General features: G+C 47.2%; 1 protein-coding gene across 1 annotated transcript; it reads left to right on the top strand.

Moving 5' to 3' along the window:
* Window positions 1-478: 478 nt before the first annotated feature.
* paxbp1 (PAX3 and PAX7 binding protein 1) lies at window positions 479-11,934 on the top strand. Its single transcript, XM_079737714.1, has 18 exons — window positions 479-886; window positions 1,135-1,257; window positions 1,561-1,776; window positions 2,719-2,943; window positions 3,359-3,459; window positions 3,734-3,954; window positions 4,566-4,755; window positions 5,775-5,898; window positions 6,586-6,688; window positions 6,976-7,091; window positions 7,421-7,620; window positions 7,940-8,087; window positions 9,298-9,419; window positions 9,690-9,766; window positions 9,866-9,932; window positions 10,179-10,325; window positions 10,628-10,782; window positions 11,226-11,934. Exons 1-18 carry the CDS (start codon window positions 493-495, stop codon window positions 11,341-11,343), a joined length of 2,847 nt encoding a protein of 948 aa, XP_079593840.1. The 5' UTR covers window positions 479-492; the 3' UTR covers window positions 11,344-11,934.
* The last annotated feature ends 839 nt before the right edge of the window (window positions 11,935-12,773 follow it).

Below are 12,773 nucleotides of genomic sequence, written 5' to 3'. Positions count from 1 at the left end.
CTGAGTTTTGACTACGATGAAGGTGACAGATAACGTTGGCGTCCAACACAGTTAATTCAATAAATCATCTGATTTTAGAATATTGTTAATATAGGCAAAAAACATGAGCCTCAAACGGAATGAGGCTCATGTTTTTTGCCTAAATTAACAATATTCTAAAATCGGATGGATTTATATATTTTCAAAGTCAAACCCCACAATCGAGTATCAATAAATGGTATGCTGCCAAAATATCTCTGAGTTAGGCTGTTAATAATCAATTCGCAATTTTGTTAAATTCAAATGCATATAATACCGACAGACATACGCGTGGTTTCTTTTCAAACGCTTGGGGGACCTGATTCACCGCTTTGAGGACGCTGGTCAGCGCAGGACAGTGGCTCCAGCTTGCTGCCGCTAGGGGGAGGTGGTCCAAGTCGTACTCGTCGTTTCAAACGAAGAAGAGCAAAAGTAGCAGAAGCTAAAATATTGACGGAAAATGGCTGAACGCGAATGCGGCTGCGATTTCGTGCGACTCAAAACATAAAATCTGAAGCGCTCTTCGTTGTTAAAAGCAAACAAGGCAATAACCAAGCAGAAATCATGTTCAAAAAGGCGAAAAGAGCGAACCTCCGGCGGAGAAACGACTCGGACGAGGACGAGCAGCCCGCTACGCTGGCCCAGACGTGCGGGCCTGTGGTGGAGGAGATCCCGTTCATGGAGACCAGCTTCCCAGCAGTCCGCGCCGCCGAGATCCAGCATGGCAACAACGGCTTCCAATATAACAATATTAATCATAATTTAAAACCAATCAAAAAAGAAAAGAAATTCAAAGAAATATGCCCTCCTCCTGCTGCCATAGCGGCGCCGTCGAAGGCCAGTTTGCTGAGTTTTGACGACGATGAAGGTGACAGATTAACGTTAACGTCCAGCACACGCAATGGTCAACAGCACATGAAGGTTATGGTATCATGAAGTATTTGGAAGGCTTTCGTTAAGTAATTTGATGAACTTAAATCTTTTGATCTCAACATATCGTCTGAAATAGTTGTGCCATTGTTGTAGTCCGTATCACTGGTCGTTCATGGTGACTTAGTGTCGGTGCATCCTACCACGTTATGACGATCTTGTGTTATACCTTGATTTGTTGCGCAGAGGGATCCGAGGTGTTCAGGGTGAAGAAATCGAATTACAGCAAGAAGATTGTCAAACAGTTGAAGAAGGAATATAAGGAGGACTTGGAAAAGACCGGACCTGTGAAACAGGAGCCTAGTGCAGGTGGGTAAATGCCATCAATACGATTGGCAAAGGCTCAATCTTTGTTTGTTTTTTTGTAATGAGCAATGACAGTGCAATTTATTCAGTAATGCAGTATTTATTACCCAGGGTATGAGTTTATCTTTTTTTTTATTATGCATTAAAAGTATTGAGACATGATTTGTTAGTGCGTGAAATTGTTCCTTTGGATTAAGGTTATCCCGAAGGATGTTATGTAATGGATGTTTTTTACAGCTTGAAAGTTAAACGCAATATAGCATGTTACCTGTGTTGTTGTTATTAAGTATTCTTGTTTATATCCAGATGGCCCAGTATTGCCCCCTATGATGATCAAAGAGGAGCCCCGCAGCACGGTGGGAGGTGACCAAGAGGTGCAGGAGATGGAGCTGGACGGCATTGAGGTTCACGAAGAAGAGGCTCCCAGAGGCTTAGTCTCCCAGGGACATGCCGCTGTCGTCAAGGGAAACGTCGTGGCGGGTTCCTTCAACACCCTGTCGTCCCTTAGCAGCCTCAGGCCAGGTAACGCATAGACACAAGCACAAACCAAAAAACACCCTCGACAGTCACAACAAGTATCGTCTCCTGTTTGTGTTGTCTTATGTTAAGTCGCAAACTAAAAGTTACACAGTTGTCTATCAAAGGTAAGGAGGTGTTATTTGTGTGAGATGCAAGGAAACATTTTAATGAAATATCCATCACCATTACTGAACACATGTTTCTAAGCTTTCGTCGTAATCTTTATTTTACCGATCAAAGCAACGTTAATGCTCATTTCAACCGATGGCATTAACTAACATGTTAACTATCAAAGCCCTAGCTGTCACACGCCTCAATAGAGATTTTTCTGTTAATCCCGAACCTCACTCCATCAGCTCTACTCTCTCTAGCAGTTGTTTACATAATACATGGTCGAGGTATACTTCCTCCGAAATGTTTGAGAGACGTTTGAAACAATGCACTTGATGAGATGGGATCACAGTAATGTTTTGTTACTATTTTTAATTTTTTTATTCAGTGTTTTATGTAAAGCCATGCTGGCTCTGTTGAGTGTTTATCACCTATTTGTTCTGATTATAATAAATTGTGTATTATGAAACATAATTAACCTTCAGGTGTCTTTAGGGTTCTATCCTAAGGAGAACCTTAGGATATTATCATTATTACATAAATATTGTGATGATTATCAATCAATGTAAAAAAACATGATATAATTGTTGTCCATTTCGTCCAACCCCACTGCCAAATTATGTTATCGACACCTCAGCCGACAACCAGTGCATTTAAAACGACTTTAATATGATAAATCACAAGCGCACTTGTTTGCCTTCTTTCTGTGCACCTCTTTGCTGGAGCCAATTCCCTGACACTAGTTTCAAAGGCACCCTACACGTCGGTCTGATTTTAGTGTTTCCCCAGTGACTAACTCTTGTTCTCCTCCACCAACACAACTACCACCACCAGGGGAGATCCCGGACGCCGCGTTCATCCACGCGGCACGGAAACGGCGCCAGCTCGCCAGGGAGCTGGGCGGCGAGCCCCCCCTGGTTGAGACGGATGCCCCCAAGAAGCGTCTGACGCGCGAGGAGGAGGAAGAGCAGGATGGCAGCGATGACGAGGACGACAAGAGGATCAACTTCAGCGGTGTGAAGAACAAGAGCCAGCGGCAGAAGATCGCAGAGGAGATAGGTAGGCTGCGCCCTGCACTGGAGAAAACAGGAGACATTGGTAGGGAGCTCTGTAGGAGTCAAGAGATATTGGGGGGTGCTGAAGGGGAGACATAGGGGATCGGTAGGATGTTCAGGAGGAGACAGGGGAGATGAGTAAGGTGTTCTGGAGGATAAGCGGTGCTGGATGAGATTCTGTTGTGGAATCTAAATGGACGAAATTCTGGATCAACAAACAAACGATAATGGAAATTCACCACGATCAACTAACTGTGCGTGTTACGTCCCCATCCCCTCTGGCCATGTTGGAGTCATTCTGGCAAAACGGCTTGGCTGTGATGGAGAAACGGCTCCAAAGACGAGTGCCGTGTTGGAAGTGCCACTCTGGCAAAGTGATCTCCTTCATTCGCTCTCTCCGTCTCTCTCGTCCCCGCCAGGCATCGAGGGCAGTGACGACGAGGCTTTGGATACGGGCCACGACGAGGAGCTGAGCCGCTGGGAGCAGGAGCAGATCCGGAAGGGGATCAGCATACCACAGGTGGGCCCCGCGCTCGAACCCACTCTCGCGCTCACTCTTTCCCTTTCCAACACGGTCTTAATCACTCATTCACATCACAATCCTTTCACGGCACGCACTCATTCAGTCGCTCTCTATCACGACAAACTCACTCATAATCACACACAGACACACTCCGCCTCATTCACTCCTGACACTCTTAGTCTCTCACCCACTCCGCACATACTCAGGTCCTCATTCTCTCTCGCTCCGTTACACACTCCCCCGCTGATAGTCCGCCCCGGTGTGTCCCCAGGTGCAGAGCAACCCCCCAGAGGACAACACGGCCTACTACCAGAACAGCTACGAGACGCAGCCCTACGGTGCCTCCTACAGCATGCCCTACACCTACAGCACCGTGACGCCCGCCGCCGTGGCCCCGGCCGCCCTAGTCAACGGGCCCGTCCCCTACAGCGCCCCCGCTGCGGAGCTGGCCCCGGTCTCCTCCGATCTGGTAAAGAAACGCCTACGTGACAGGTAGGTAGAGCGGCAGGCACGGCGACACCAGCCATCCCCCCTCAGTAGATCCATGTCACTAAGGGGCAGGGAGGGTTTGTGAAGACATTCCACTTAAGGCTAGAATGCGGAAGTCAGGTTACAAAGGCCACACCTTTCGTCGGGAATCAAACAGACAGAAGAGTCAAACAGACAGAAGACTGTCTGTTTGACTTTTCTGACCTCCCTCCCCATTAAGTCTTGTTACAAGCCTCAATTAATGGGTAAGTAAGCCGACCACCACCACGGAGAGAGAGAAGCCCTTATATTCGCTCTGAACATGTTCGAGGACAAATGAGCATTACAGAGACAGTGTCTTGTTTTAATTAATTTTGCCTTATATGGACAGGATAGTGCGCTCATATTTAGTTGAAACAAGTGGGAATACAATTGAGATAGCACAGGGCTGCAAGCTGGAGTGGACCCTGCAATGCTACTCTGAGTTACACCTGCAAAGGTGTAAGACTTCGCGCACTATCGAGTTGAGCCGTGACCCGACCCTAGCTTACCTCACGCTGTCTTTTCCTTTGTGTGTGTGTGTGTGTGTGTGTGTGTGTGTGTGTGTGTGCGTGCGCGTGTGCGTGACTCCTCAGGCTGGCCCAAATGCGCGCGGGCCACGAGGCTAACGCCAAGCGCTACGATCAGATCGTCGACGAGCTCACCGCCTCCGATTTGGCCATACACCGCCTGGAGGGCTCGTCCAATGACAATGCAGAACAATATAAATTCTTGCAGGAGATGCGAGGGTATGTTGGAGACTTGCTTGAGTGTTTCGGTGAAAAGGTAAGGGATGAGTTCGCCGCTGACACGCGTTTCCCCCCCTCCTCGTTTAGAGTTTGAGCTGTGTGTTTGTATGTCTTGTAAAGGTCCCTTCACCCCGTTTGATTGACACTGTGTGAACTGCACCGGTCTAGGCCCGAGGTGCCTGCTAATGTTTTATGAATCGTTTTAATTGGTCGCTTGTAGTGCCATTTGAAAGCTTCAGGGAGACTGAACGGGCAATCGAGACATTAATAAAGATTAATACACAACTCACGACAACAGCACATGTTTCAATGTTTGTGTGTATTATAAATTGTAGGTGTCGTAGCAAAAACCAGGTGGACTTATGATAGTCAAAGCATTCTGGGTGATAATGTTAATTCTTAGGATCTTCTCTGCACTGGTTTTCAGCACGCTTTTATACATTCATGAAAAAAATAAATAGTGATTTGGTATGTTATGTTAATGAACGGGTTTGCACTTCCATGTCGATATAAGAGCCAGTATGCGTTGTGCTATAAGAAGTATTTATTGCCACAGCTGCACTTGTATAGAAGTGTCCTATTCTCAGATGTGCTAACGTGAACGTCCTTAGCGGTGTCTTAATACACGTGTTATTTCTGCATGTACATCCTCAATAGTTGTGCACTCTCATCAACCAGTCCAAAAGAACTAACCTGCCTATTTTTAGGGTCGTTCGAGGTCCCCTTTCTTTGGTGTGACAGTTCTTTGGTGAAACACAGGAACTGACTGCAGGCTGTTATACAAGCATCCTCTAACTAATGTGCATACTAACCCAAGCAGGATAGGAGAGGTGTGTTGTAGTCTTTTTGGCAGTGATCCCTTTGTACACAGGCTTCATTTATCTTGGGTCTTAACCAAGAGCTTAAGACTGACCTAAAGTGCCACCGTTATACGGTGTCCAGTAACAGGACACGCCTTATGTCCATCCAGGCCTCCCACCAATCTGACATCCCCCCTGGCTCGGAAGTCCCGCCCATGTATTGCTCAGACGTCACAAAAGGCATCATATGTTTCAGGTTCCCACCATCCTGGAGCTGGAGTCGGCCATGCACCAGTTACTAAGGCAACGGGCCGCGCGTCTCGTCCAGAGAAGACAGGATGATATAAAAGATGAATCGGCGGAGTTTGCAAGCCTTTCAAGTCAGTCCATCTTGAAGGTTTTTATTGCTCATAACGACCTCGTTGGTTCGCTGTGCAAGAGTGTGTGTGTGCGTGTGTGCGTGTGCGCGCGTGTGTGTATATAATAATCATTTTTAGTCTACCATTGGTTCATCTTACTTAGATTTACCCATGTGTACAATTTTGCCTGTGATTCTGTATGTGAGAGCGTGCAATCGTGTGTGTGTGTGTGTGTGTGTGTGTGTGTGTGTGGTGAGAGACGCGGGGGAAAAGCTGCTAGTGGTCCATGTGTATCTGAGCTACACGTATCTTGGAGGCCATAGCTAGTAGCCTCCACACACGTGACTAGAGAGTGATGTGTTATCGGTGTGACATTACTGTTACATTGACTTTAGCCTGTTGCAAGCGGTCGCCAGGTAAGTCCCTTCAAGTACATAGACTTAAGACTATGTCATCACTTGATTACGGTGTGTGTGTGTGTATGGGGGAGGGAGGAGACGGGGTAATAGCCAACGCTCCAGAAGGCAAAAACTTTTGATTGTAATATATTGGCGATCTGCCAAGTGCCTGTGGTTCTGGTCTAATGATCTCTAGAATCAGGTCCAATCAACTATAATCAGGTCTATTGATCTAGAGTAGCTGTTAGTGGTATGTGGCTCAGCCCCTGCCCTTTCTCTGCGATTGTAACTCGGCACCTGTCTCTTCCAGGCAAAGCCGTCATGGCACCCAGCCTCGACTCGTTTGGCAGGGACCGCACTGCCTACCAGGAGCACGCACGCCAGCGCAGGATAGCCGAGCGAGAGGCCCGCCGGTAGGTGTCCCGCCCGTCGTCCGACACCTTTGCATGATCTAGGCTCCCGTCTCTCAAATTCTATCGCCTCGCTCGTCGCTGTCCAAATCTCTCTTCAAATCCATCACTCCAATTGTCTTTCCGAATCCATCCGTCAAAACGTCTCTTTTCTAATTCATGTGTACAAATGTATTCCTTTTTTAAAAACGGGTCTCTCCGCTGTTGATGTAAACCGTTTAGAATGCTAAGTTATTCGGAGCCGGTGGCGGTTGCGGTGTCTGACATTGTCCCGCCGTGTGACCTCGTAGGACTCGCAGGCGGCAGGCCCGGGAGCAGGACGGAAAGAGGGCGGAGCACCACGAAGGCCTGTCCTCGGACGACGAGGAGACGTCCACCGACATCACCAGCTTCGACATGGAGAGAGGTACGTCCCGTCACGCCTACTCCCTTCAGCCTCCCGGTGGTGCCAGCGGGCCCGCGCTAAAGCGCATCCCCGTGGAGTTCAATAAAGTCAGTCGTCGACTAGTACTCCATTTGATCCCCTGTTCTTATATTCCGCCGTGTCGCGCAGTCAAGCCATCTTGTATTGAGGTTAATAGGGATTCTCAATATTTGCTATGATCCTCTCAATCATAGGGAGTCATTCCCCTGGTTATCCTTGAAGCAGGACACCTTGAGAAGAAACTCGGATTGCAATGGGTCGCATGAATGATAGCTGGTAAACACAGATCCCTTCCTCTTTGTGGTCCCCAGATCGTATTGTGCGGGAATGTAAGAAGGTGTTTGAGGACGCGGTGGAAGACTTCCACTCCCTGGACTTTATCAAGGCACGCTTCGAGGTGTGGCGGCGGGACTATGTCCAGTGTTACAGAGAGGCCTACATCGGCTTGTGTCTCCCCAAACTCTTCAACCCGCTGGTCCGACTGCAGCTCATAACCTGGAGCCCCCTAGAGGTCAGTAGGTCCTCTAACTTTAAATGCACGCAATACAATACTCACATTCATGGTTTGCATGGGTGGCAACGGTGGGATTCTAACCCCTTGCCCTGGCGCAGGTGAGGCCTTGCTATGCTGAGCTAAGAAAGGACCACAAACTACTATGTTTACTATAATGTTATTTGGCGTACGTTTTGATCTCAGTTGAGTTTTTGTTCGATTTGGGGTTTGAACTCTGAACCTTTGGTTTGGGAGTCAAACACACTTAGCAGTAGACTCTCTGTTGATGCTGTCTATGCTTTAATAATCAAACTACTAATAATCACTGTCCCGGCAGGCGGAGTGTGCCAACTTTGAGTACATGCTGTGGTTTGAGTCACTGCTGTTCTACGGCTGCGAGGAGCAGGGGCCCTTGCGGGCCGGAGACGTGGACGTCAACCTGCTGCCCGCCATCGTGGAGAAGGTGCTGATCTCCAAGCTGTCTGGTAAGCACCCCCTCTCCCACACACACACACACACCAGTGTTTCCCATACATAGACCAACGTGTGGCGCAGTGCCACAGAAACAACACCGAGCGCCACAAATTGATTCTGCTTTTTTCTTCTTCTTTTTTTTACACGCGATTTTGAAATATAAATATCATTCTGTTCATTCATCTCCGCATAGCACTCTTTCTCCCTGTCATTCTCGTTCACACACACACACAAAGACAAGCGCGCATACATGCCAATGGTGCGCGGGTATACACTACCACTTATTGGATCAACCCGCGTATCACTGATACATGCACACGCACTGACGGCTGTTTCGCCCGCTCCTCCTCTCAACGTGCCTACAAAGGAAATCCCGAAGCAGCGGGATATTTGGCACAGTGAAGACGGTCGGCGACATCTGGAGTTTACCAATGTGTGCTCAAACACACCTGCCCAAAAATATTGTCGACTCAGAAAAGATAGTGTTAGCCTTTATTGCGTTTATTGCATTTTATAGCGTTATTGATATTGAACATCCCGCACCCTAGGTCAACATAGACAACGTTGGTAACGCAGCAAACGATGCGATTAATGTGAAATGCGGTTATAGTTTAGATAGATTACGGTGTTAGACTGGGTATCCCCAGCCCGTTCTGCCGGCGATTTGAATTCGCTCTGCAGCAGGGGCTGGAGAGGAGCAATACATTGCTTTCTGTTTCCGATCCCCTTTTACTGGAGCCAATCACCCTCCCCTTGCACGCTAATGGCTGGTTTAACACAATGACGACAGGGAAGCCATTGCTGCGATCGAAGCGATCGTTGGTCTGATAGTTTGAAGGACTATTATTATTTTTTTATTGTTAAATGAACAATCGTTTCAATCGTTAAAGTAAGACATTTCAACCGACCGGTCCGACCATTTGCTAAGATATCATTACCTTTCTGCTCTTCACGTTGGCAGCCATTGGTCATAGGGCTAACTGAAGGTCCCTTATGGTACTATGGTACCTTATGGTTTAGAGAAGGTAATTGGAACAACTACAGCCATATGAGCAAAATTCTTCACTGAATTGTCCACTGTCGACTTTGTGGGGAAAATATAAATAAAAGTAATAAATAGACCACTCTTAGCCAGGCCCAGGAGACTGGAGTTGTTTGTTCATCATGGAGCCTCTGAGCTGAAGGCTAACCCAGCGGGCCTTGGGTGGGGGTGTGTTCCAGTGTTGGCGGAGCAGGTTTGGGACCCCCTGTCCAGCAGCCAGACGACCAGGCTGGTGGGCTTCATACGCAGGCTGACCAGGAGCTACCCCACGGTGCTGCACGGGGACAACCGCTACACCGAGGTACTGCATACACAACCGCCCCCACGGCTACAAAGTCCAGAGTGGTAGTTTGGAGCTGTGTTTGTCTGGAGATGATTGGTTTAAAAAGTGTAGAACACTTTATATCGAATGATGAAGATAAAATACAACCTTGAAGGAATCTAGGTTATAAATGAGTAAATGAATGAGTTTTTAGAAGAGGTCCCATCAAGTCTTCAAGAAGGGGTGTTGTAAGGGCATTTGAGAGATGGTTCTAATGCTGTACCATCATAACATGCTTTTCCCCTACAGGAGCTGCTGAAGGCCGTCCTCCTCCGGACCCGACGCTCCCTGGACGAAGATGTCTTCCTGCCGCTCTATCCCAAGAAGTGAGTCCTGCAGACCTCTGGGTTTGAATCCCAATTATCCACATTCAATATATTTTTGTTAAGAGGCGTGTATTGATTATTGTGAACTTATTTCGGCAGTGTCCTAGAGAATAAGAACGGTGGTCCCTACCTATTCTACGAGAGACAGTTCTGGTCCTGTGTAAAGGTACGGATACATGCATTGCACAATCTCCTATAATAACTAACTTGGCCTGCTACCATAGTGCTGTGACTGCTGTATTTCCTTTTCTGTAGCCGTTGAGCCCTCTAGCAAAACGCTGATTGGCATATTTCCTTTGATTTGTAGCTGTTGAACCTGCTAGCATGGTTCTGTATGACGTGTCCAATTTAAAATTGGTTTAGTAGCATTGATCCGACTAATAACAGCAACCTGATCTATTTGTTGTCGTAGCTCCTTGGCAACATCCTGCAGTTTGAGGGCATCCTATCCAGCTCGTGTGTGCGGGAGCTCGCCCTGGACAGCACGTTGAACCGCTACATCCTCTCTGCCCTGCAGACCACCGACTCCACCGACGACAGCGTGCTCAAGTGCCAGCAGGTAGCGTAGTCCGTCGATTTTGGCTGCTGACCTCAGCTCGAGTCTGCATCGCTCAAAACCAGCAATCAGCATTTAAGAATCACGCCACACTAGTTAGTGTGGCGTAGTTTGCTTGTGGGTACGACTCCTTCGGCAGTGTGTTTATAGGTACAGCACGTTTAAAAAATATATATATTTAATAAAATATTTACCATCAAATAACTCTAGTTTATAAGCCAGCAGTCCCCTGTGAGTACATCTGCACATCCAACCAAACCCTGATCTGGTGTCTGACTTCCGCACTTGGGCTTTTCCCCCTCCAGCTGGTCCAGTGTTTCCCCGCCCAGTGGTTCTCGGGGATGTCGGGCCAGAAGACGCTGCCTCAGCTGGAGCCGCTGTGCCGCTACCTGACGCACGTGGCCAGCACGCTGTACCGCAGCAGCCTGGCCGCGTCGGACCTGGAGCGCCGCTCACTCAAGTAAGGGGGCTCCCTCACAGGGCTGGCAGAGAACACACTTCAGAGGAAGGCCGACGCCATACTTTGATCCGGGAGTGCGTGGGACTGTAGTAGCCTCACACAGCCAATGTTTACAATTTTAACAAATTTTGTATTGGTGTGATTATGGACGACGACAACCGCCCTCGTACAATCAGTAAACCCTACAGGTCACAACCATGGTTGTAGTCATTGTTACGGCCATGGTTTCTGTTTGCCCTTGTACAATCAGTAAATACTACAGGTCACAGCCATGGGGGCAGTCATGGGAGTTGTCATCGTTTCTGCCAAGGCTTTGGCAATGGTTGGATGGATCTCAGTCATGTATCCCATTATTTATATATTTTTTTGTGATGGCTGACTAATGGGACTGTGTTTCCTGACTGTTACCGGATCTAAATGGGACTATTTCCCCGTTTCCACAGGGATCAGATCAAAGAGGTGGTGAAGATGCTGGGACAGATGAACGCACTGGACCACATCATCACCGTGGCAACGGAACACGGCATTAAGGACATCAAACCTCTGCTGGAAGCCAAGTAGTCGAGGACCGCTTACTGATCCCTACTTGGAGACATTTGGAGCACTTAATCCTTATTCCTAGGAAGTGTAAACCAACAACGAACATTAATGTAAATGGTGTGAATAATTGTACATTGTGTGAAGGGGAGGTAGGGGCATGAGATTGTGTCCTTTTGGATTAAGACTGATTTTTATTTGAGATCTTGTAGTGTTTGGGTTCACTTCAAAGAGTATTTGTTGAAAGACGACTACATAATCCCAAACATGGAAGAAATTCTGGAAAAGAAGCAAACACCATGAAGTCCTTCTGCATTTTGTTACCCGCGTGGATTCTTCAGAACTACTCTTTTAGATGCATCACATTAACGCTCCACTTGTGCTGGCTGTACAAATGCGAATCAAAACAAAGCTCCATGGGTCTTGCCTGCGTTTGCCATTTTTCTGTACGTGCCAACAGAGGAAGGCTCGAACATCTCATCTTCTTGTAACTTCAGAGAATGGAGTTACACTCTGGACACCATTTTTTGGGGTTTATGAAATTTTCATCCTTCAGCTTCGTACTCATGTTTGAATTTTATTTGACTGTGAATAAAAAATGGATATCACAACTTTTATGGAACTTAAAATGTATGTTTATTTGTGCTCTTCAAAGGATAATTTATAGGCCCACCGCCCTCTATATTCACACTATCAATCCAAATGAGATGTGGTAAATAAACCAGCAAATCATGGGTTAAACCAGGGGTGTCAAACATACGGCCCAGTGAAGACGGAGGAGATGATTTGATCAGGCCCGCGACTTGTATAGCATAAATTTCCGAGATATTACACAGCACCTGAATAATCTTATCAGTATCTTAACTCAGTATAACGACAGCATACGCGCATTCAAGTTAAAACTCACTCTGGGAGACGCAGCTATCTAGCGTTGACACCGCCCATTTCCCATGTCTAACCGCTGTATGTGCGACCAGACGTAATGCTGATATGGATCAATACAAAGACAAGATAACAGGATTGCTGCAGGAGATCAAACAGAGGTTTAAAGTCTTCAGTGAACTAGAGAAGGAATTTGCCATTTTTCGCTCACCATTTACAGTCAAGCCTTCTGACTTGCCAGCTGACATCCAACTCGAGATAATTGACTCGCAGTGTGATACCAATATGAAGGAGAAATTTGCGTCGGTGGGCTTGGGCACATTTTATCAATATCTCTTGCCAGGGTACCCTAAATTAACATCCCCGGCTGCAAAGGTTTTATCCATGTTTGGGACTACCTATCTTTGTGAACAGGTGTTCTCTGTGATGAACCTAAATAAAACAAAGCACCGCTCAAGGTTAACAAACACACACTTGAATGACATTGTGAAATGTGCTGCTACTCAGGATTTGACACCTGATATTGATGCACTCGTAAAGGCTAAAAGATGCCAAGTTTCAGGAGCCAGCAG

The sequence above is a fragment of the Pollachius pollachius genome (genome assembly GCF_949987615.1).
Source record: "Pollachius pollachius genome assembly, chromosome: 6".
Classification (NCBI taxonomy): Eukaryota; Metazoa; Chordata; class Actinopteri; order Gadiformes; family Gadidae; genus Pollachius; species Pollachius pollachius.
Note: the sequence above shows the minus strand (reverse complement) of the source record. Positions and strands in the feature narration are given on the sequence as shown.